The 24,718-nt window shown below is 40.0% G+C and overlaps 2 protein-coding genes across 8 annotated transcripts in view; one reads left to right on the forward strand and one right to left on the reverse strand.

The window, feature by feature from the left end:
- The window catches only part of LOC111159632 (THAP domain containing 12), a 28,552-nt gene extending 11,677 nt beyond the window's left edge, over positions 1-16,875 (reverse strand). For 2 of the 7 annotated variants that reach the window (XR_002641422.1, XM_022522175.1), the window contains exons 1-3: positions 16,695-16,875; positions 6,595-6,715; positions 3,123-3,230 (exon numbers count right to left, since the gene is read on the reverse strand). Coding sequence is in view for 3 of the 7 variants with exons in the window: in XM_022522175.1 (XP_022377883.1) it covers positions 3,123-3,230; positions 6,595-6,715; positions 16,695-16,783 (318 nt within the window). In the remaining 4 variants the exon portion in view is untranslated. Of the gene's footprint in view, positions 1-3,122; positions 3,231-5,634; positions 5,730-6,594; positions 6,716-7,272; positions 7,541-16,694 lie in introns of those variants that run through there. The other 5 variants (XM_022522177.1, XM_022522178.1, XM_022522179.1 and 2 more) reach the window with 5 other exon arrangements.
- A 421-nt stretch (positions 16,876-17,296) lies between these two features.
- Positions 17,297-20,423, forward strand: LOC111159378 (putative uncharacterized protein FLJ37770). The gene is made up of 2 exons (XM_022521793.1): positions 17,297-17,335; positions 17,427-20,423. The coding sequence occupies exon 2, from the start codon at positions 17,785-17,787 to the stop codon at positions 18,415-18,417; it is 633 nt and encodes a 210-aa protein (XP_022377501.1). The 5' UTR covers positions 17,297-17,335; positions 17,427-17,784; the 3' UTR covers positions 18,418-20,423.
- The last annotated feature ends 4,295 nt before the right edge of the window (positions 20,424-24,718 follow it).

Raw genomic sequence — 24,718 nt, forward strand, 5'->3', positions numbered from 1 at the left:
TTGATAAAACTAACCACTATTTTTTTGCAGACTATTAAAATAATCTTAGGTTCAGAAAAAAACAAGCATTCCAAAATCCTAGCTGCAGTTCATAAACTCTTGAGAACAAATGAAACACAAGAAGAGAAAACCAATAAATAAATCAAAATGGCAATCAAAATATTCCCTCACCTACCCCAAGCCCTCTGTTTTATGGTTTAACTTTCAAGAGCAGACAGTATATATATATACACCTTACATTAAGTTTCTCTAGAAAAATTAAGAGGAAAAAAAGGAAAGCTATACAACTAATTTTATAAGGCTAATAGTGCCTTGATATCATAACTGGGTAAGAGGAGCACACAAAAAGAAAATTAGAGGACAACACGTAAAATTATAAATGCAAAATCCTAAATAAAACATTAACTAACTAAATCAAACAAATGAAGAGAGATATACTGCAATCAATTAGGGTTCATCACAGGAATGCAAAGATGGTTCAACATTAGAAAATCCATCAATGTTGTTCACTGCTTTAAAAAAAAATCATGAACTTTTCTACTCAACAGATGCAGTGAAATCTTCTGATAAGTTCAACAAGGTATGATAAAAATTCTGAACATGAGGACAAAAAGGGAATAAAAGGAATTTCCTTAACTTCATAAAAATTATTTAACAATATCAACAACAAATGGCACATTTAATGCCACAAATGTACCAGCTGTGACATTCCTGGGATTGTTCAACACAGCACTCTTAGGGGTCTGGACTCAACAGGAACACAGGCAACAGAAAAATTTTAATTATGAGGATAGAAAGAAGAGGCAAATTTGGAGGACGATATACAATCAATCACACAGAAAACTTGGTGGACTATTAGGATTAATAAAAAGGGGTCTTCAAAATTGCTAGAAACAATCTCAACCAGAATACATAATCTATACCAAAAATAACCATAGTGTATTTAGGAAGTAATTTAAGGAAGAATGTACATATTGTTCTCTTTTAAAGAACTGCAGCAAAAACCCTGACTTTTTTCTAATTTTTTTACTTTGTGTACTCCTAAAAGTATTTTTAAAATTTTTAATTTATTGTAAAGATTTTATTTATCTGAGAGAGAGTGCACAAGCCAGAGCCAGAGCCGGGTGGGAGGGGGTAGAAGGAAAAGCAGACTCCCCACTGAGCAGGGAGCCCGAATCAGGGCTCAATCCCAGGACCCTGAAATCATGACCTGAGCCAAAGAGAGGCTTAACCAACTGAACCATCCAGGTGCCCCTAAAAGTATTCTAATAGTGTTTTCAAAGAACTAGTATTTAGTTTTGTCAATAACTGCTATTACTTGATAGCTGTTTTCTTCTGTTTATAGACAGGACTAATTAATACTGCAAAGATGGTAATTCAAAGCATTCGTGATGAAAATCCCCATACAATTTCTATAACCTGACAAAAAGAATTCTCAAATTCATCTGGAGGGATAAAGATCCACAAACAGCTAAGACAATTTTGAAAAAGAAGAGTTAAGAAATCACTGTATTTGAAAGCAAGATATATTATAAAGCTATGGTAATAAAGAGATACAAACTCCAAATCAATGAAATATATAAATATGAAAGGTAAACATATTTAAGGTAATATGTTACCTTAATATGTTAAATGGTAAACAGAAAAAATGAGGAATATTAGATAAATGTTGTCTTTAAAAAGCACACAGCAGGCAGAATGAAATGACAAATATTAAATACACTAGCATGGATACCAAAAACAGAGGAAATGAGAATGGTAATACCGGAAGGAGGAAGAAAAAATAAAATAAGGGTCTCGCCGGTGGCAACAAAGACAGAAGGTCATGGACTGAGGAGTCTCAGTAATTTAATGTTGTTCACCTAATGTCAACAAAAAAAAAAAACCAGATAGGGACACCTGGGTGGCTCAGTTGGTTAAGCGGCTGCCTTCGGCTCAGGTCATGATCCCAGCGTCCTGGGATCGAGTCCCACATTGGGCTCCCCGCTGAGCAAGGAGCCCAATGCTCCCTCTGCCTCTGCCTACCACTCTGTCTGCCTGTGCTCATGCTCGCTCTCTCTCTCTCTCTCTCTCTCTCTAACAAATAAATAAATAAATAAATAATCTTTAAAAAAAAAAAAAAACAGATAGGTTTCAAGCATTAGAACTAAAGGGTATCGGGGGTATCGGGGCGCCTGGGTGGCTCAGTGGGTTGAAGCCTCTGCCTTCGGCTCAGGTCATGATCCCAGGATCCTGGGATCGAGCCCCGCATCGGGCTCTCTGCTCCGTGGAGAGCCTGCTTCCTCCTCTCTCTCTGCCTGCCTCTCTGCCTACTTGTGGTCTCTGTCAAATAAATAAATAAAATGTTTAAAAAACAAAACAAAACAAAAAAAAAACACTAAAGGGTATCAAAGGAATATAAAAACATGCATAGATGATGCCATATACAGAGATTTAAAAGCTTTTTCTAACTCTGTCAGTACTTAATAGTGACAGAACCTCTACATAAAAGTATCCATGTCTTAACTTTTATTTTTTTAATTTTTATTCTTTTTTAAAGATTTTATTTATTTATTCATGAGAGAATAAGAGAGAGAGAGAGGCAGGCAGAGGCATAGGGAGAAGCAAATGTCCCACTGAGCGGGGAACCGGATGCAGGACTCAATCCCAGGACCCTGGGATCATGACCTGAGCCAAAGACAGACGCTTAACCAACTGAGCCACCCAGGCGCCCCCCACCCCCACCATGTCTTAACTTTTATACCTTCCCTTTCTTTATCCCTTTGTGCTGAATTCTGGAAATACCCCTCAGCTCCAGTTTCCTTACTATAAAAGAAAAGGTAGTGTTTCCCTCCCCCTCCCCTGGAAGGGAATGTGCTAGTGGTCTGTAACTGACAGCATATTTTGGCCCAAGGCAATGAGTATCAACAGGCTAAATCAAAAGGCTAAATTAGAAAAAGACTTCCCAATTTAAGTATTAAACTAATTGTCTCACATCCATGCTACTTCAATAACCACAGTACTCACTTCCCATGCTACCTTTGAAATAAAGACTAACTTGGGTTCAATTTTAACATGAATGCATCTATATTTGATTTCATAGTATTATGGGGCATGGGAAAGCCAAAACTATATTGACATACCAATTCTTTTATTCGTTTTCTGTGTCTACTATGTGGATTGTTCAAATGACTGGTAAGATCAAATATTGTTGGTATTGCATTATCTCGAAGAACTGTCCTATAAGGACTCTGAAAAAGAAAAATATGTTAACTCAGAGACAGTCTGTAAGAATGTATTCCACATAAAAGAAAATGCTACGTTAATGACTTCCCCAGTATTCCTTCAACTCCAGCTCTAAAGTGTAGAGACTTGCAGAATGACAATGTCAGTCCAGAAGAGCTTATTATTTCTAACTCTTTTTGCATTTGCCCTTCTGGCAATCTTACTATTTAAAAAAAAAAAAAAAAAAAGGAACGGAACTGATGGTATGCATAAAAAATTAAATGTATTTGCATCTTGCATATATACTTCTAATTCATCCTCCCAGTGACTTCATCTATTCTGCCCTTCCATGAGCCTACCAAATCTACAGCAGGAACAAAAGTTTCTCAATCTATCCTTTGTATATTCTTAGTAATTTTTTCCTTCTTTACCTGATGTTCACTCCACTTTCACTACTATTACTGAGAAGCATCAAGGTATAGTGAAATAATATTGGACTGGGTTGGACCCAGGAGACCCAGGAACTAGTCCAAATTCTACCAGTTACTCACTGTAAGATCCTGGTCAAATACTTTCCCTTTCTGGACCTCAGTTTCCTCTTCTGAATAAAATTCAAGTATTAAACTAGACCAATATTTCCTAAAATGAAATGATTCACATACTAATGATAAGGCTTGCATTCCATCATCTGCACTTTTACATAATCCACTCATTTTTAAAGTTAGCATTGTCTTAGGCAATGCAAACTATAAAATAATGATTTTGATGAGCTACGTATATTTTTAACACATAGTGAAACTCCTAAAAATTGACTCATATGCCACTTGAATTCATTCACAACCATGATATACATAATTGGATTTTGCAAACACTACACTAGGTATTTCTAAATTTCTAATTCTAACATTCTTATCACTGGAGGATGACTATTCTCTATTCTAATTCCTGTTAACCTAATCCAACCTGGCTATAAACTGGATGTTGACAATCTTCAACAGCCAACCCAGAGGTCAGGTAGGGACAAGAAGCTTATTAACAGGAAGAGTAACATAACTGCAGTCTAGTCTAAAGAAACAGTGCCTTTAATTTCTTCACAGGTCTGCACTGATAAAGACACATACTCTTCTTTTCAAAAAGCTTTCTCGGGAGCAGTGATTATTTCAAAGCTAACTACTAAAGCATGTTCAAATATTCAAATGTTCAAATAACAACTGTATTTTTTTTTTACCAAGGGAAGGAAAATTAGGATGATATGAAGAAAAAAATACATCACTAAAGGGAACACACTATCTCGGGTATTATCTAAAGAGTGTTAAACATATTTGGGAAGTACTTCTATTCAGAGTCAATATTTTCCATTTCAACCCCATGCCTCATGGAAAACACAAAGAAGAAAACTTTTTTTTTTTTTTTTAATCTATTTCTTAATGATACTCAACTTCTAGTGCTGGGCCAATTATCCTGAGTCTACCAGGAATTTTGAATAAGATTGATTAGGGACACAATCACTGAAGGAAGCAGAAACTATACCATACCCCAAACATTTCACCTTTCCTGCTTAGCAAACATGTCACGACATACAAACATACACAGTCAATTCTTGATACCTTACCAATTATTAAATAAGGAGAGGAGGGATAATACATTCCTAATGCATTTCTTAAATTTAAATCAAATTGATTTGCTATAAAGCAAAGATATTACAGACCAAAAAAAAAAAACATGAATTAAAAATACGTTACTTTTTATAAATACTGACTTAAAAGTTCACATGCAAAAAAGAGCTATATTCAATTTATGTGCACGACAATTTTAACTCAGTATCAAGATTTAATCTTTAACTGCTGAACTAAGGTTTGAGCATAAAGCAATGCTCTTACTCTAGCATTAAAGATAATATTTGGCTTTGGTTGAAGTAGCCATGAATGTTTAGTGATGAAACTTTCAATGCCAAATTAATCAAATCAAACCTCTCAAACATTTGGATATCTATACCATATAAGCCAGTTTTTAATAGCAGTGTCTTCTTCTACATGTGTAGAAAGAACTTCTTCTTGTACTTACATTAACTTATTCAAGACTGAAGAATCGTGGAAATTTAAAAAGCAAAAATAGCTCATCTTTCTGTTCTATGCTCTGACTAAACAAAAATATGGGTGAACTATTAATTTTACATTTCTCACATTAATCTCACTGGAATTGTCTAATAAAGAGACCATATTTATTACTAAAATAAAAATGCATATGGCTTGTATATTTAAAATAATAATTTGGGATATTTTTACTTAATGTCAAGAACATAAAAATGGTTTGCCTTTTAAACATATGAAATCCCTTATTTTGGTTGATCATTATTACCCTCTTAACAAAGCAAGGCAAAAATATCCCTCAAATATTTGTGATTAAACTGTTGAACCGGAATTGGCTCACCTCCCAATGACTTCACAAGTATCTGCTTCAATTAATTTTGAGAAATAAAATAACCCAATCATTCTTTAGTTTTCTGATGCCTCTGCAAAATGTATCTGAAAAAAATATCAAAATAAATTGCTGCGTAACAATATATAGTGTATCTTCAAATCAAGTTTATGTCTATCCCAATATCTGAGATGATACATTAGTTATACCTAAACAAGAATATATTATTTAACAAAACTGTCTTCCTAACTAGTTTTTAAAGTGTTTCAAGTCTGCTTCATTTCAATCAAATCTGCCCTATTTGTGTCTCTAATAATTCACAGCAACGACAGAACCACAGAGGGTTAAAAATGTTAAAATCTCAGGAATTATGTGGTTTAATCTCCTTATTAGATTTTGGGGCCCAGAAAGGGAAAGTGACATGGCCAAATTCACATAGTTAACAGTAGTAAGGATGAGAGATCCTGGTCTTGATATGAAATTGAAAAATACTGATGGAAAATTTTTTTCAAATTAAATATATAATTTGCTTCTTGTTGTAACTTGAACATAAAAATAAGGGTGGGTTCTAACAGTACATATGAAAACATGAAAACAAAGAGCTCCATTTCTCAATGAAGATTTCACTCATGAAAAAAGCTCTGGAGAAGATGCTGCAAGTAAAAACGCAAACTCTACCTTAAACATACACTTTAATAATTACCAAAAATTTTCTGAAGGTTGCATAAGAAAAGTAAAAGTGGCAACCTCTGGTGAGTAGGAATGGGGCATCAGAAACAGGTGGGGTTAAAAAAAATCTCAGGTTTTAAAGAACACAATAGATACCAATCAGCTCCGAATTTGTCTTCGACTTTAAAAAAAGTGGTAGGGTGCAAGGATACACCCCAACATTAATAAAGATTTACATTTTCAACCGGATACTGAGTGAGAGAGAGAGAGAAAACAAACAACTCAAGCCCTTCTATTACTTACAGTTCTACAGATCATAGAGGTCTCAAAGTGTTTGGCACATAATCGATAATGTTTATTTAGTTGATCGGGCGTTTTATCTTCTAAGTCTGCTCTCCTACAATTCTCCACCCACTTCTGGCATCTATAAATAAAACCAAAATACAGTTATGAAATATGAGCTCAATGTATATTTTAGCATTCATCTATAAGGCAAAGATATATCATAGACGATGGATTCCTGCTCCCCTTTCTCTGCAGAACATAATTTGGAGAAGCTGACTGATAACAAAATGAGAGCTAAAAGAAACCTTATAAATCATTTAGTACATTCAATTATAGACAAGCTTAAGAAGTAACTTGCTCAGAATCCTGTACAAAATCAGCAGTAAAACTAGAACTTAAATCTGAGTCTTTCAATTCCCAGGACATCCTTGCACCAGAGAGGACTTAATTATCAGCAGTTCAACCAAAAACTCACACAACCATGAGACCCATGGCCTAACATTTCCCAAGGATATGAAACAACACTGCCATTGCAAAAAATTAGTAAATAGATGTTCTATAAATCATTTAGAGTTTCTTCTAGGAGCATGATGGCCTGTGTTCATTTGCCTTATTATGAACATGATTTATTCTCTACAATCTTATACAACATGTACAAGATTAGATTGGCAAGCTCCATGACTGCAGGGATTCTACACAATCTAGTACACAGAAGGTGTTGAAGATAGTGAACAAGACAAAGTCCATGCTCTTTTGGTGTTTACAAATCTGCAGAAAAACAAATAATAATGACAACAACAATGATGATGATGCACACTAAGCACTTGCTATAAGCCAGACACTGTTCTAAGTCCTTTACAAAAGGGGTACATTATACCCTGTATGTAGATGAAGAAATGAAGGCACAGAAATGTTAAGTAATTTGCTAAAGCTCACAACTAATCTTTCCTTCATTCCTCAAGTTTCTAAGAATAAAAATGCTGTCACAGTCACAAATTTGAAAACATGGGGGGCCTGGGTGGCTCAGTCATTAAGTGTCTGCCTTTAAGTCAGTCATGATCCCAGAGTCCTGGGATCAAGCCCAGCATTGGGCTCCCTACTTGGCAGGGAGCCTGCTTCTCCCTCTCCCACTCCCCCTGCTTGTGTTCCCTCTCTCGCTGTGTCTCTCGCTATCAAATAAATAAATAAAATCTTAAAAAATATTTGAAAACATGGTTTATTTTATAATCACATTATAGTATATTATGTCTTAATATTACAGCTTACCCCTCCACACATACACGCTCTGACACTTAATTCCCTCTACTCTCAATATGTAAAACCATGGTGAAATGTTGATTATCTAACTGAAACTAAAACCACACCTAAATTGCACAGCATTTCATTCAGCCAAGAAGTGTTACTGCACAGTAATGATACCTAAGATGTCCATATTTTAATATTTTTACATGGTTGTGCAATATGATTTCATAAACATTTCATGTTTCAACATCTAAATATTTAGCACAGAAACTGCCTCACTAAAAAATAATTTGCCATACTGCTACAGCTGTTTGTTTTTTAATTCTTAGATCTCTGAAGAACTTCCATACACAATACTACTGTCTGTATTATCTCTGAACTAAGTTGAGACAGATTCCTGGTACGACAAGCATTCAGATTCAGTCAAGGATAGGTCGGGCAGTTAGCTCAAATAGCTACATCTATGTCTGCCATATCAATACCTAGAAGTAAATCTAGTGAAAGATGTGTAAGACCCTCTAACTGAAAAAGATTTTAAATAACTTCAATGAGGGATATACAAGTTCATGGATTGGTATATGGAATTCTAAAGATATCAATTCCCCTCAAATTGATTTATGAGTTCAAGCCCCATGCTGGGTATAGAGATTACTTAAATAAACTTAAAAAAAAAAAAAAGAGAGAGAAATTAGATGTCATAAAAAAATATGCAAAACTCATCTATGGTGATTATGCAGAAAAAAAGTTAATTAATATAGGAGCTCTGAGACTGCTATCCTTAGGAAAGGCCCGCTCGTAAAGACAGCCTTTTGGCTGGTGCCTGGAAGAAACTTGGTTAATAAATAGTTAATTTATAGTTCCCTACACTGGTTAATAAATAATTAATAAATAAATAGTTCCCTACACTGATATAAAACTTAATAAATAGTTAATAAATAGTTCCCTACACTGACATAAAACTTTCCCTAACTGATAAGGTGGCTCATTGTATTTAGGACTGTGGAAACAACATGATTTATTTTTTTTAACAATATTTTTATACTGAACATCTGCCTTCCTTCTGGGAGTCTAGAATTTTAATATACCCTTGTCAGAGAGTGTCTGTGTGACTACCTTGCAATAAAAACTTTGGGCACCAGGAGCGCCTGGGTGGCTCAGTTGTTAAGTGTCTGCCTTCCTCTGCCTTCTGCTCAGGTCATGATCCCAGGGTCCTGGGATAGAGCCCCACATCGGGCTCCATGCTTGGTAGGAAGCCTGCTTCTCCCTCTTCCTTGTGTTCTTGCTCTCACTGTCTCTGTCAAATAAATAAATAAAATCTTTTTAAAAGCGGGGGGGGGCACTGGATCTCTAATGGGCTTTTCTGGGTGGAAATATGTTCTGTATCTCAAACATTATCTGGGTATTCATTTTATAAAAATTCATCAAGTTCTAGACTACTGACTTTACATTCTTTTCTTTTCTTTTCTTTTTTTTAAAAGATTTTATTTATTTATTTGACAGAGAGAGATCACAAGCAGGCAGAGAGGCAGGTAGAGAGAGAGGAGGAAGCAGGCTCCCTGCTGAGCACAGAGCCCAATGCGGGGCTCGATCCCAGGACCCTGAGATCATGACCTGAGCCGAAGGCAGCGGCTTAACCCACTGAGCCACCCAGGCGCCCCTTTACAAAATTCTTTTCTATGTATGTCATGTATCAATAAAAGATTCCCTCACTCTGTCCCTCATTCTCAATAACCAACTAATCTGATTGTATCCAGTAGGACAATGACTCTCACTAGGGATAGTGGCATAATGACTGAGAGAACCTCGGGGGAGAGGGAGTTTGGGATATTAGTAATAGACTATTTTTTTTCTAAATCTGGGCGAAAGCTTCATGGACAGGTCACCCTGAAAATCCAACAAGCCATGCAACACTTATGATTTCTGATGGTCTTGCATATATACATTTTATATCAATAAAGTTATAAAAATTATATATGATAAGCTTTCTACATGTGTACACGTATGTATACACACATGTGTATATATACTTAAATGCTTTTAAGGATATACATAATTATCTCTCAAATTGACCACTGTCTCCCCTTTCCTAGCTCTCCCTCTCATTATTCTGCGCCCTGTACTCCCAGACTCTGTAGCCTTTTCCCTTAGCAGAGTGAAATGATTCTCTGAATCCATCTAACTTCCAAACTGGTCTTTTGCCTTTCCCTAACCCTTTCTCTACACTGCAGAGTAAACGTTTTTGTTTTTTATTTTTTAAGATTTTATTTATGGGAGAGAGAGAGAGAGCGCGCACACATAAGAGAACACAAGTTGGGGGAAAGGGAGAAGCAGACTCCCCACTGAGCAGGGAACCCAACATGGGACTCACAGGTCTCAACCCCAGGACCCTGGGATCAATGAGCTGAGCTGAAGGCAGACACTTAAAAGACTGAATCACCCAGGTGCCCCTCAAATATTTCTTGAAGGAAACTTTTCCTGATTCAGGTGTGTATACATATGTATAGAACTATGTATACGCACACTTAGGAAACACTCCCCTTCCTCTCTGTATATGGTCTCTCAACATCCTTTACTTATCTATATTATTACCATCAGTATAAATGTACCCTAGTATCTCCCATCTAAAAAATTCCATTAACCTGGATCCTCTGCAAAGCAAAACTACAGCCCATTTTCACAGTCTCCACTTTGTCTCACATTCTTTCCTCAATCAATTCCAAGGAGGGTTCTACTTTACCTCTTTTCCACTGAAATTGCTCAAGTGTATGAATGATTTCAATCCTGCCAAATCCAATGGTCACTTTGTATCCTCATTTTAATCACCCTTTCAGTACCATTTAGCCTTTTTGTGTATTTTTCCCTCTGATGGTCTCCTACTTGCAGCATTTCCAAAAACATATTTTAAGAAACTCTAGTCAACTGTTTCATTAAAATAAAAAAAGTTTCATGGTCAAATAAGTTTCAGTAATATTACATATTTTATTATATTCTTGGAGTTTCAGATGTTTCTGTGGAATTTTGAACACATTACTTAATTTCTCTGTGCCTGCTTTGGTCATCTGAAAAGCAGGGACTATCTCAAAACCTATTGCAAGGGTTAAATGAAATAATGTATATAAAACACGTAGAACACTGCCTGGAACATAGAGTATGAAGTATTCTGTAAGAAGTATTATCATTACAACTCACAGCATTGGTTGGAGGATTAAATGAGATATGAAAACACTTTAAGATCATATTTTATAGATATGATTCTCAAACTTCACAGTCTTTTTACCCTCTTATTGAGGACCCAAAGAGCTTTTGTTTATCAATATTTATCACTATATCAATATTTATCATCTATAAAACCAAATACACTTTTAAAATAGCTATTAATTCATTAAAAGTTGCAATCCCATTATATGTTAATATAGGTAATATTTTAATTAAAAATAACTGCATTTTCCAAAACAAAAACATAATTTTGTGAAAACTGGCACTGTTTTCCATCTTTGCAAATCTCTTTAATGCTAGATTCTCACATCTGCTTTTGTATTTTATCTGTTGCCATATGTGATTTTGGTTAAAGTATATGAAGAAAATCTGGCCTCACACTGCTATGCAATTAAAAAGGTAATTAAAATATTCCTCTCTTACCCACATTACTATGGATACTCTTTAATACTACACAAAAACTCCACAAGTGGTGGTTTCTTAAAGATGAGTTGTGATATGTAATCTAACACCAGACCAATGAGATTTCTCACTCTATTACACTGAAATCTCTTGGTGTATCTTATACTTTGAATAGTGCTTTTTTTTTTTTAAGATTTTATTTATTATTTATTTGACAGAGATCACAAGTAGGCAGAGAGGCAGGAACAGAGAGAGGAAGGGAAGCAGGCTCCCTGCTGAGCAGAGAGCCCGATGCGGGGCTCCATCCCAGGACCCTGGGATCATGACCTGAGCCTGGGATCATGACCTGAGTGGAAGGCAGAGGCTTTAACCCACTGAGCCACCCAGGCGCCCCTGAATAGGGCTTTTATCTGTGCATGTCTTTGTGAAATTATGAATTGACCAATTTGGAAAATATCAGTTCAGCCAGTTATGCAAACCACCCTTATACAATTTATTTAAAAAATCACGTTTATCAATATCACCATCAATCTCAACAGGAAAGTCTTAGAGAGTTGTCAAGCTCAAAGTGGTGCATTTAAATTTTCCAAAATTCTAATTTTTGCTTGAATGTCCATTGTTTCCCTTGAAGTGGCAGCCTTCCATTCATTTCTGAGAAAATGTCTACCACACACTGGCATCTGTATAATCATACTTAGGAAATTTAGAAAATATAACAGACAACTTTTCAGAGCAATGATGTTACCATGTTATGGACCTCCTCGGAAACTTCAGTGCACATTCCTGAAAGAATGAGCATGAAAAAGGCAAATAATGTCAGTTTTTACCCTGTGGATTCCTTGAAAGTCTTGGGGGACCTTCATGAGTGCCCCAAAAAACCACTGTTCTGCATTTTACAAGGCAGAGTACATCAATTCTCAATTTACTTTGATTATTGCCAAAAGAACCTTGGAAGACCTCACCACCTTAGGGGTGAGTTAAAACTAACTGCCTGAGAAGGAAGAAGAGGGCTTCAGTTGCCCAACTCGCTCTAATAGGAGCAATTCATTAGTTCTACTTGTACCTTCACCTCATCTGGGTATGAGCTCTACTATGAGCTGCCCCTAGATTCCTGCCAAGCCTTGGCATTAATCAAGCCATCCTCGAGTGATCCAGTTTTAGGCAGGTTTTTTTTTTTTTTTTAACTTTAATTTTAGGTAATCTATGATCTCTCTACCATTGTCTTAAAGTAAGTCGATTCAATTATTTTATAGTTTAAAAAAAAAAGAAAGATATGTAACAGGGATAAAAGGCACAGCATAGGAATATAGTCAGTGTTACTATGACAGCACTATATGGGGACAGGTGGTAGCTACACTTGTGGTGAAACTGCATAATGTATAGACTTATAGAATCACTACACTGTACATCTGAAACTAATGCTGAACGTTGTCAACTATACTCAATTAAAAAAACTAAAATTAAAATAAAAAAATAAAAAGCACATTAATGCCACTTTTTCTGAACCAATAAAATAATTTTAACCAATAATTATTATATTATTATATAATAAAAATTATTATAACCAATAAAATAAAATAAAAACTGTATTTTGGGAAATTCTGCACTGTGCCCTTTATTAACTACACTTTTGAATTTTAAATTACTTCAAATAGCTCTTTATAAAAGCGTCCATGGAATTTACAAATAAAACAAAAAGAAATATACTATTTAATAACATTAAATATACTACATTTTTAGTTAACAATTATTAGTTAACTTTTCAAGGACAGGTTGGCAATGTCACCTTTTATCAACCTTCCCTGCAACTCATTTACAGAAAAAAAACTAATTATAATTAATAACCCTAAAAATACTATCATTAATTCAATGCACACTTCTGAAAACTACTTCTTTATTATAATTAATTCTGGGCACAGTAAAGAAGAAACTGTCAAAAACAGAAGAATCTGGAATCCTTAGTATGAGGAGATTTGGTTTGGATAAAATAGGATCTTGAAGATATTATGTTAACTAAAATAAGGCAGACATAAAGGACAACTGTATGATTCCATTTTCATGACGTACACAGAACACACAAATTCATGGAGACTGAAAGCGGATGGAGCAGGGTAGGGGGTAGGGAAAGAGTTACCGCTTGCTTGGGGTAATGAAAAAACTTTTGAAATGGGCAGTGGTAATGGCTGCACAACACTGTGAATGTAATTAATGCTACTGAATTATACACTTAAAAATGGTTAAAATGACAAATTTTATGTTATATATCTTAACAAAATGTTTAAAAATAATGTATACTAAACAATATACATTAATACTGTATAACGTATATTAAAATGCATTTAATACACATTTTAAATGGGTGAATTGTATGGTATGTGAATTTTATCTCAATAAAAATGTTTAAAAAAAATTAAGAAAAGTTCTTAATTTAGTCTCGAAATATTCAAAGCAGTCTAACATAGAAAATGGCACAGATTTGCTCAGTATGACTGTAGGAACATAACTAGGACCTCCAAAGCATAAATTATAGGGAGGCATATTCCCACTCAATACAAGGAAGAAATAATAGCTAAAGATGTCCAAAATCTTGAAGCATCCCTTCACAAAGCAGAGAACAGTCATTGGAGGTGTTTTAGCAAAGGCCCCCATCAGGAATGCACAGGGCCCTAAAGGGTCCATAAATACCTTGACAGTGGAATGCAAAATTGTGTCTCTGTCTTTTCTCAAGTTAGATCCTTATGTTAGATTCTCAAAGGGGATAGAATGCACTAGATCTAAAAATTCCTTCCAAATTTGAGACTGTACACCCCTAAAGGTCATACCTCCTCCCCTCTAAGGAGTGTAATGAAAAGAGCATTTGCTACAGTATACAGACACAAATGACCTGTGGTCCAGAATCAACTAATGTTGCCCTTATTATGAAAGTGAAATATATTCTCAAGATTGCCCTTGGGCTAAAATTTGGGTAAAAGGAAGATAATGCTTAATGGGGTAAGGCCCAGTCACATTCAGATGTTCCCCTTCTCTGCTCCCATGGAACCCAACAGCTATTCCTCAGTCTTCCAAAGTAGTTCATCCTCACCACCCTGAACTTTAAACACCAGGAATGCCCCAGGGCTCAATTCTCAGACCTATTCCGCTTTACTTACCCCAGAGCATGACATTAAATACCCTCTATAAACTGAGAACACCCATATTTACAGTATCTAGTTTGAAAGTCTCTAAATTCCAGACTATCTTTTTATGGTTTTAGCTCTAAAATATTTAGGTTACTGATCTAAATATGGGCCATTTAAGTTCATTTCTGGATATTCCTAAACATTTATTAAGCTCTTCAAATTTCACATGTCCTAGACCAAACTTTGAATGTCTCCACCAAACCTACTCCTCCCAGACTTCCATAGCTCTGTAAATACTCAGGTTAAAAAAATCTTAGGGTTATTCTTGACTTCCCTTTTTCTCTTACAACCTACATCTAAACCATTAACAAATCCTGTTGGCTTCACCTTCAAAACGTGTCTAAAACACCAGCAGTTTACCACCTCCTCCTCTACTAACCTGGATTACTGCAATTGCCTTTAACTGGTCTTCCTGCTCTCACCTTTGCTTCCCTACAATCTAATAAGCAGCCAGTAATCCTATTTAAAAATATAGTCTCGGGCGCCTGGGTGGTTCAGTGGGTTAAAGCCTCTGCCTTCGGCTCAGGTCATGATCTCAGGGTCCTGGGATCGAGTCCCGCATCGGGCTCTCTGCTCAGCAGGCTGCCTGTTCCCTTCTCTCTGCCTGCTTGTGATCTCTCTCTCTGTCAAATAAATAAGTAAAATCTTTAAAGTACAGTCTCCCTTCTCTAAACCCTTGGATGACTTCCTGTCTCAATCAAAATAAAGACCATAGTGCTTTACATTGCTTATAATGTCCCACACAATTTGCCCCTACCATACAAACACACACTTCACTGGTCTCATTTTTTCCCTCTCCCTCCTTCCTTAAACCAGCTCTACTGTCCATGGACTTTTGACTGTACCTGTTACATGCATGCCCTAACTTTGCATTTACTGTTTCCACAGACCAGAATGCTCTTCCCCTAGATATCTTCATAGCTGGCCTTCTCAGCTACTTCTGGTCTTTCCTCAAATTCACCTTCTTAGTGAGGCCTTCTCTGATCACCTATTTTAAAATAACAATTATGCCTCCTCTGCTACTCCTTATTCTATGCCCCAACATTTGTCCTTTCTTCAAAGTATTTATCACCACATGACATACTGTACATACATATTTATTTGTCTATTTTCCTCCACTGGAATGTCAACTTCAAGAGAGCAGGGGCTCTGATTAGTTCATCTGTACACTTCCAGTGCTCAGAGCAATGCCTACCACATGGTAGGCCTTCAATAAATATTTGTGGAACTAATAAATAGAATGCTATATTATAATCGCCTTCTTCCATATCTGTCTCCTTAACAGACTGTGAGGTTTCTGCAGGCAGCAACACTGTCTCACTCACATATGAATTTCCAACACCTAACACTAGTGCTGGGCACACAGTTAAGTGTTGGTTCGAAATGAACGAATCAAGAAGAGAGGCCAAGGAAAATTCTTCAGACTTTCACAGTCCCTTCTCCATCACTCTTAAATATACGTCAGAGCGTGTGAGTTACCTCAAGGAAGACATTTCAATACCCATTCCCACGCCCACAGGCGTACCCCTCCCCCCAACCCTACCCTCCGTTATCCCCAGGATAACCATCCCCAGGATAACCAAGTAAGACAATGAATAACGGTCAGAGCCAGAATTTAAACCAGGATCAAATCCTCCGAAGAAAATAATTGTGACTTGGGGTCACTGCTCCCGGGGGTAATCGCAAGGAGAAGGGCGGGCCCTGGTGACCCTAACTATAGACTCCAAGTCCCTCTTTTGACAGCTGAGGAAACTAAAGCCTAGAGGAGAAAGCGACCCGCCCGAGGTCACCCAAGCAACCTAACCAGGGCGAGAACACCGCTCATTCCGCCTGCGCGCCGCCCCAGTAGCCTCTTCCTTCGGGTGGTGCCTGCCGCGCCGAGCCCCCGCTGGCGCACGTGCTCCGAGGTCCCCGGGCGCCCGCCGGCCCGCTGCTCCAGGTCCGGTCCCCACCAGCGGCCGAGGCTGGGGTCGACGACCGTGGCCCACTCCCCACGCAGCCCCGGAGCCGGCGGTTGGCAGCGCGCAGCGCGCCCCGCGAAGGTGGGCCCGGGCCGCCGGCTCCGCGCCCGCCACTTACCTGGCCGGATCCCGCGGGAACCTGAAGAAGGCCAGGTCCGACTGCGTGCTCTTCCTCGTGCAGTTGGGGGCAGCGCAGAAGTTCGGCATCGTCGCCCACCCGCCGGCCGGCCCAGCCCTCCCCTCCCCGCCTCCTCAGGGCAGCCCGCCCGCCCGTCGGGGCCGGGGAGGGGAGCCAGGCCGGCCAGCCGGCCGGCTCGGCGAGGCCGGCGCGCCGGGGGAGGGGCGGCGGGCGAGAAGCCGCGAGGGGCAGGAGGGGCGCCGCGGTCCGAGGCCGGGCTGGGGACGCGGCTCCACAGTGCTGTGAGTGGCCGGGAGGATTTACCGCCGCCGCCGCCGCTGCCGCTGGTGCACCTCCCGCCCGCCCGGGACGCTGCCGCCTCCTTCCCACAATGCACCCTGGCGCCCGGGGGTGCCCTCTCTTCCCTCAGCCTTCCTCCCCCGCCCCCTCCTTTCCGCCGACTTCTCCGCAGGCGGGCACGCGCAAAGAAGCGCGCCGGCCCGGGTGTGGCGAGGTGGAGGCGAGGCCTGGAGCGGGCTGCCGCAGTGCGCGTGCGCACAACCTACCCCTCCAGAAGATGGCTTTGCGCATGCGGGCATGTCTCCCCGGACACTAGAGCTGGCGATCCCCCGGCACAGTCGGTAGGTTTGGCGTGCGGGGGTTTCCGCAGACCTGGGGCGGCGAGCTTGCACGTTATATCTCTCCTTGCTTGCTTACGTTGCCACCACTTAGGTCTCTTGCAGAAATCGCCATAGACTCTGAAGGGCCGCGGAATTGAAAGACCTTGCTGACTGATTTGCCCACTTTCCGCAGACCTGCGTGCACAAGTTGAACGGAGACGTGTAGGAGATTTCATTTCCCCCAGTTTTGCAGCTACTCTTAAGCCCTGTTAGCTTTTCAGAACGGGTTTTCCCCGCCTCAACCGGAAGCTGAGGGACGAAAACTTAAGCAGTTACTCTTCCCCTGGTGAGGCTTCTGGAGGATCGTTACGAGCGACATGATTCCACTTGCAGCCCTATAAAGATTGGTTCCGCTCGCTTCCCCTTACAGCTGTGGTCTTTTCACTTTCGTGTGCTGTTTAAGTGCCAGAATGAGTGACCGCTATCTAGAACAAAGGATTAGTATCAAATTTTGCGTGAAATTGAACAAGTCCGCAAGTGAGACCCACCACCTTTTAAAAGAAGCTTATGGAGATGAAGTCATGTCAAGGGCCCGAGTTTTCGACTGGCACAAAAGGTTTAAAGAAGGGCGGGAAGATGTCCGAGATGACGCCCGAAGTGGTCGTCCAGTCACCCACCGGACAGATGAAAATATCCAGAAGGTCAAGGACTTGGTTTGTTCAAACAGGCGGTTGACCGTGAGGATGATGGCGGAAGAGTTAAATTTAGATAAAGAAACCGTTAGACTCATTTTGAAAGAGAACTTAAATATGAGGAAAATATCTGCAAAAGTTGTATCAGGTATTTTGAAGGATGAACCCAAACCTCAGAGATTTGACTTTCAGTCTAACCTTTCAAATGAAATGAGGAAAAATAAAAATAGCTTGTGTGTAAGGAAAAAGATAAGTTCTGAAACACGGACTCATCTCGAGTGTGAAGCTGGTGGGAAGATACCTCTGCCTGTATCCCATCCCCCAAACCACTACCCTGCCAACCAGCTTCTGCAGGCTTCATCATCAACAAGCCTTCCCACCAGGACTGCTCAGGACTGGTTCACCCCGTGATAAAAGGAATGTGAGGTAGCTGAGCCTGAGCTAGAAAGCTGCTTCACAGTTAGGCACCTTCATTTGCTGCTCATCCATTTTCAGTCTTTATCACTCTTTCCCACATGTTACCACCCTCCTAGTTACCCTTGTTGGACTACTGGGCCGTCTTCTGGTTTTGAGGAACTTTGCCTGTTGACCTCTGGTACTTGCTTGTTTCTTGATGTCTTTTGCTTGTTAAAGTTTGGATCTCCTCACTGCCCAGGCCTTAGCTTGTTGTGGCTATTGTGTTCCTGTGTTCTCAACATTCTGCCTCAGGGGATCATACCACTGAAAGGTGGGAACAGGACCTCCTGGAGTTCTTCTGTGCCCATGAAGGCATATTATGGGAGGACCTCAAAAGAAGGCCTACAGTTCCAACCTGCTTCACAGGCAGGACCTGAGGTATGGTACAGAAGGTAGTGACATGCTGACCTAGTGAGCATTGCTAAGGGCATATCTAGCTCAAATAACTCAGTGGGAACCCCTCAGTACTCAGGGGTTGGCCACCTATACTCACTTTCTCACACACCTGTCTCTTACAGAAAAGCTGGATTCGTTTCATGAGTCCTATGTCCTGGACCCCCCCACTCATTTGTGTATCCCCTCTGCTGGAAGAGGAGGATTTGGTCCTAGAAAATAGAAGCCAGTGGACTTAGTCCCAGGCCGCAGTGTGTGAGGAGAAGACGAGGTGATATTCTAGACCTTGACTTAAGGGAGTCTGCTGCGTATGTGCTGATTTCCACACAGCGGCCTGCTTTTAGTAACTAATGCCTACCACTGTCAGGTGGCTTTTGAGCACATGCAGTTTTAGAACGCTGCTGGGCATTGACACTGTGAAGGTATAAAACAAAATCATCAAGGGCTGGCTGGGTGGACATCAAGATGAGATGATTCCTGACTGGATCCATAAAGAAGGGTGAGACAGGAGGCTAGGAAATTAGGGAAAGCTTCCCAAAGCAGGTGGAATTGCCTGACTCTTCGAACCTGCATTGGTATGAAAGTGATGGCACTGTTGGCTGAAATAGCAAAGTCTGGAGGAAGTTAATGGTGTTTATTGTACAAGATGAACAATTTCGGATAATTTGCTTCCTCTCCTCTGCCCTAACTATGCCATAAGTTTATAAATTGCTTCCCCTGAATCTGTAGATAGGTTTATAATAACTCACTTGATTATCTAGTTTTCCCATCAATTGCACCCACACCCTGGAAAAAGTTCTGCAAGTTTAGAATTTTTTTTTATCTCTTTCTGCCTCTCCGCAAGGATTATGGAATGGAACTTTTCCCAAGTGGCTTCCAATAGACTGGAAACATCTCAGAAATGCCTGACGAAGTGCAGTGGAGGGATGGTTAGAGCATTTCACAGGATTAGCCGATGTCTGTGTTTTACCCAAGGATTTTTATGGGTAACAGTCCCTATTATTTAACTAGTAAGTTACTAAACCATATTGGTTGATAGAAGCCCAACACTTATTTATTCAACACCGTTATGTTTAGTTCTGTTCTTTCACTGTCTCTATCTCTTCCAAAAAATGACAATTTCCCTACTAATACCTGTCAGTTTTGAAGTGCCCTGAAACCTAGACCTTATCCCACAAATAAAAGGTCTTGTGCAAAAGAACTCTTAAACCAAACAACAGCTTATAGATTTCTACATGCTTAGCCATTTGTAGCATTCCGTTTCAGGACCATTACATCTTCCACATCAGGTGAGGCCCTAGTTCCCCACAAGCACTTGCCACCAGGGACCCTGCACTTCTGGAACAAAGCCCCCATAGCTGGCTATTGCAACTTGGTGGCTGAACCTCACATTATTCCTTGGTAGGCTCAGTGGTAATTGTTGGAAAATTGTATGCTCCTTGGCCAGGGCCAGGATCCTACAACAGTATCTCAAGGCCTTATCTCCAACCTGAGAGAACTTATTTCTGGACTTATTCCTGTTCTGTGAACAGGGCTGGAGTGAGCCTTCCAAAGATGCCGGACCAAGACCATGCTGGAGCATAGGGTACCAGAAGCTTTGCTGGCCCAGACAGGGTTTGGACACAGCAACCAGAAGCAGGTAATCAAGAATGTGAGTTCAAAATGTTACTAGTATCTAGAATGAAAAGGACTTAATTGTTTACTTTAGATCACGTGCTGAGTACTAGTCAGGTCGGAAACTTGGCTCTCCCTAAACCAATTACCTGTTTGCAAGGCTTCCCAGGAAATATTCAATGAAATGATAATAGACCCGGGGTGCCTGGGTGGCTCAGTTGGTTAAGTCTCTGCTTTCCCCTCAGGTTGTGATGTCAGGGTTCTGGGATCAAGCCCCACATCTGGCTCCGTGCTCAGTGGAGAGTCTGCTTGTCCCTCTCCTTCTGCCCTTCGCCCCAGCTCAGACTCACTCTCTAGCTTTCTCTCTCTCCAAAAAAAAATAAATAAAATCTTAAAAAAAAAAAAAAAGAAATTATAATAGACCCTAAGATGCCTCAGATTTGGGGAAGTAAAATTTCTGCCTGAACACTCATCCCACAGCAAACTATCCATACATGGCTGTCCAGAGTCACTAAGCCCCAGGCCAGAGCATGAGCTCCTATGATTATCCCCAGACAGGAGAATTCTTGTATGACAGTACCCCTCATGTGCCCACCCACCTGCCCACCAAATCTATTTTTTTTTTGAGATTTTATTTATTTATTTGGCAGACATCACAAGTAGGCAGAGAGAGAAAGGGAAGCAGGCTCCCTGCTGAGCAGAGAGCCTGATGCGGGGCTCCATCCCAGGACTCTGGGATCATGACCTGAGCTGAAGGCAGAGGCTTAACCCACTGAGCCACCAGGCGCCCCCCCCCCCGCCCCCCGCACCAAATCTGTTTTATCACTGACACAAAATTTACCCTGAACTACATCTTGGACTTCCACCTGCCCCACAGGTTTCCTGAATCTCAAGAATCCACTTATCATCATCCCCCAGGCTCTTGTCCTTGGCTTTTCTTAACACACCTCTGTTTATTCTCTATCAGTTTGCTCTTTCTCCTCTGTTATACTGGTGCTTTGTTTTCTGGTTCAGGATCACACCTCCCTCCCTTTTGGTCAGGATTTTCCATTCAACTTACAACTCTCTAATTTTTTATCCTTTATCCAGCTCCCCACTTCAGCCCTATAGTCTTGAGTAGGGAAATTGTCTGTCCCTAAGTTTCTTTCCTATCCTCAAGAAGCAGGGTGGGACAACATGAAGGGATGTGTTCTTGTTTTGTTTTATCTAAGAGACAGACCAGGTAGAGGAAGCATATCCCTCCCACCCTTAGCCACCAGTGGTTCCACTCCCCAGAGGCAACCAGTGTTACAAGTTTCTTAAGGAGGCAGTTTGGTTATCTCAGGTATTCAGGAGTCATGAATGTTTTTCAGAAATACAACATCCAAATCCCATTCTCTCAGGGTAACCTCCCCTAAATGTAGAAGATGAAGCCTGGCTCTCTGTAGGACATCAGGAGGAGAGCTGGCCATCTGCAAACCTTGGTGTAATTCTCAAGCTCAGCACACAGTCAGTTAATGAAATCTCTTTGGCTTTCAGACTGATCTCTCTCCTCACCCCATTCTGGTTCAAAATCCATATGGAATGTTATATTCCACAGCTGGAAGTCCAGGAGAGTAGACACCTTCCAGGGCAGATCATCCCATCAGTGATTTTATCTAATTCTTTCTCCACCCTTCACCCCTCCCTACCTTACTTCCACTTGCCCCACTGTTAATGAGCAAAAACAGAGAATATTCACCAATGTTTGATTTCAAAAAAAACATGGGAAGCTCTGCAGTCTCCTGAATTCTGCCCCTGGCTCTGAATCATCACTGAAATGTTATTGTTTGGGAAGAATGTGTACCTGGGACCTGCTTTTCAGAGCCTTCCTTTCAGATCCATTTCTTAGAGTTCAGATTTGCCCATGGAGATGCCTGGATCAATTTGTGTACCAACTGACTTGAGGACATCTAGTAAAGGAGGCTACTGTTGGGGAACTGTCTGTCTCTGCATCTCATACACTGCTACCCAGTGTGCTATTTGCAGAACACCTTGTCAGCAAGGCTCACTAGGCTTCTTGGGATTGGGTCTCACCAGGGTCCTGTGTAGCTCAATTAGCAAGATGTTCCTTGCTATTGGAACTGTATATGCAACCCTGCATTCTCCAACTGCTTCTTGGTTGGATCAGACCTCTCAGATTTTACCGGCCTCTACACAGTATCCCAAGCAATCTGCATGTATTTATCTTCTCTAGTCTCTGCCTTATCAGATCCTTGCAAATACTGTCCCAGTTTCATCACCCTTCTCCCAGTATTAATATCTAGAAATAAAAAATTTGTAGTGGGAAACTTCAGTACCTCTAAGGACCCTTGGATCTAGTGAAAGGGTCAACAAATTTTCTCCATAAGGGAAATGCCTTAGGATTTGTGGGCCATACATTCTGTTTAATAACTGCTTAGCATTTTATTGTTGCAAAAGTAGACCTAGCTAATACAGAAACAGATAAACATGGCTGTGTCCTAATAAACCTTTACTTATGGATACTGAAATTTGAGTTTCATATAATTTTCACATGTTACAAAATACTATTTTGATTTTGTTCGACTGTTTTTTAAAAATGTAAAAAGCCATTCTTAGACTTCTTAGCTTACATACCAGAGAAAAACAGATGGTGGGCCAGATTTGGCCCATGGGCCATAGTTTGCCTACCTGGTCCAATGTATATAAAGTGTATATACAAAATGACAGAAGATTGATCCTTTTCCATCAATAACGTTGTTAATGCCATATTGATCCAGCAGTGTCTGACAGTTTATGATATAAAAATTATGGAATATTGAAGGGAATCTTTACAGTGCCAGGAGAGTGAACTAGAACTGAATGAACTAGTTTATCTCAACCATATTGACTAAAAATGGTGTTACGCAAACTACTACTTATATTATGCCCTTATAATATCTCAAACAGTTTGGGCAATACTGCAGATAGTTCAGAGTTGCAACCAGTGTGGTAACCGAATGAACTGAAGGTGGGTCCAAAATCACCATGGTCATGGGCAGCGCTTGAACGAGTTTACATTCTCACCTGTGGAAGTGACTACTGTGGAGGTGACAACACTCACTGAATCATACACTCCTCTGCGTGCTGGTGCCCAGGGTGTACCTTTCAGATGTGTTTACTTGTTTTTCCCCTAAAGAGAGCCTTATGGCGTCACCTTCAGGTAACCGATTTTCTAAAACTGAAGTGGAATCTCAGGATCGGACAGGGTATTTATAATCCAACCAGTCAAGTTTCCCTTGAATCCAGGAGTGACTAACTCCTACAGCTGCTGGGGGGAAAAATGCATCTGAAAGAAGAGTCTGTGTTAATTCAACACATTTCTGTTGTGTGACTGTATGTGCCAGGCACTGTCCTGTGTGCTGGGTGCAGCAATGCACGAAACAGACCCAGGCCTTAGATCCGACAATCTGACATCTAATTCCTTTACTCTCCACTTCGGTACAGCTCCTCTTCCATGCCCCATGTGCTCACACGAACTCATTGTTAATTGCATACCCAGCAATAGGTCTGACCTTTGTCATAGGCCTCTGTGCTGTGGTCATGAAGGCTCTCCAGCGGCATGAATAGCTTGAGGACTGTGTGTTCTACTTAAATTTTATTATCCTTTAGACAGATCTGGATTGGTAGAGAAACACGCTGGCAATGTTAGAAGTGTAAATTGGCAACAGCTTTCTAAAAAGCAATTTGGCAGTATCTATCAGGAGCTTTAAAAATGTTTATATCTTCTGATCCTCTAATTCCACTTCTGGGACTCTGTCCTAAAGAAATAGTCTAAAATGTGGGCAGAATTTATACTTAACAATCCAGAAGTCCAACAGTAGAAAATTGGTTAAATAAATTACCGTATGACTGTACAATAGACTATTATGCGGTCATTATAATTAATGTTTATGAACAGTTAAGACAGCATGGCAAAATGCTTGTAATGTTAAGTGAAAAGACTGGTACACAAAATAGTATATATAAATCCAAAAATGTGTGTTGTTTTTTTTTAATGACTGGAATGGGCATGCTAACTCTGGGTGGCTCGGTTATAAGTGTTTTCTTAATTTCTCTGTTTCTTCTCTTTCTAAAAATTTCTACAAAATATTACTTACCACCTCTACCATCAGAATAAAACAGTAGCACCAAAAGGTGGCAATGGAGACAAGCCAAACCACTAATTTGGTCCTCGAACAGTTAACAGCCTGGGTGGACGTGGAGGTTGTATGATACTGTATCAGTAGTA

Source organism: Enhydra lutris, unplaced genomic scaffold (assembly GCF_002288905.1).
Source record: "Enhydra lutris kenyoni isolate GAN:26980312 unplaced genomic scaffold, ASM228890v2 scaffoldscaffold68, whole genome shotgun sequence".
In the NCBI taxonomy this organism is placed as follows: domain Eukaryota; kingdom Metazoa; phylum Chordata; class Mammalia; order Carnivora; family Mustelidae; genus Enhydra; species Enhydra lutris.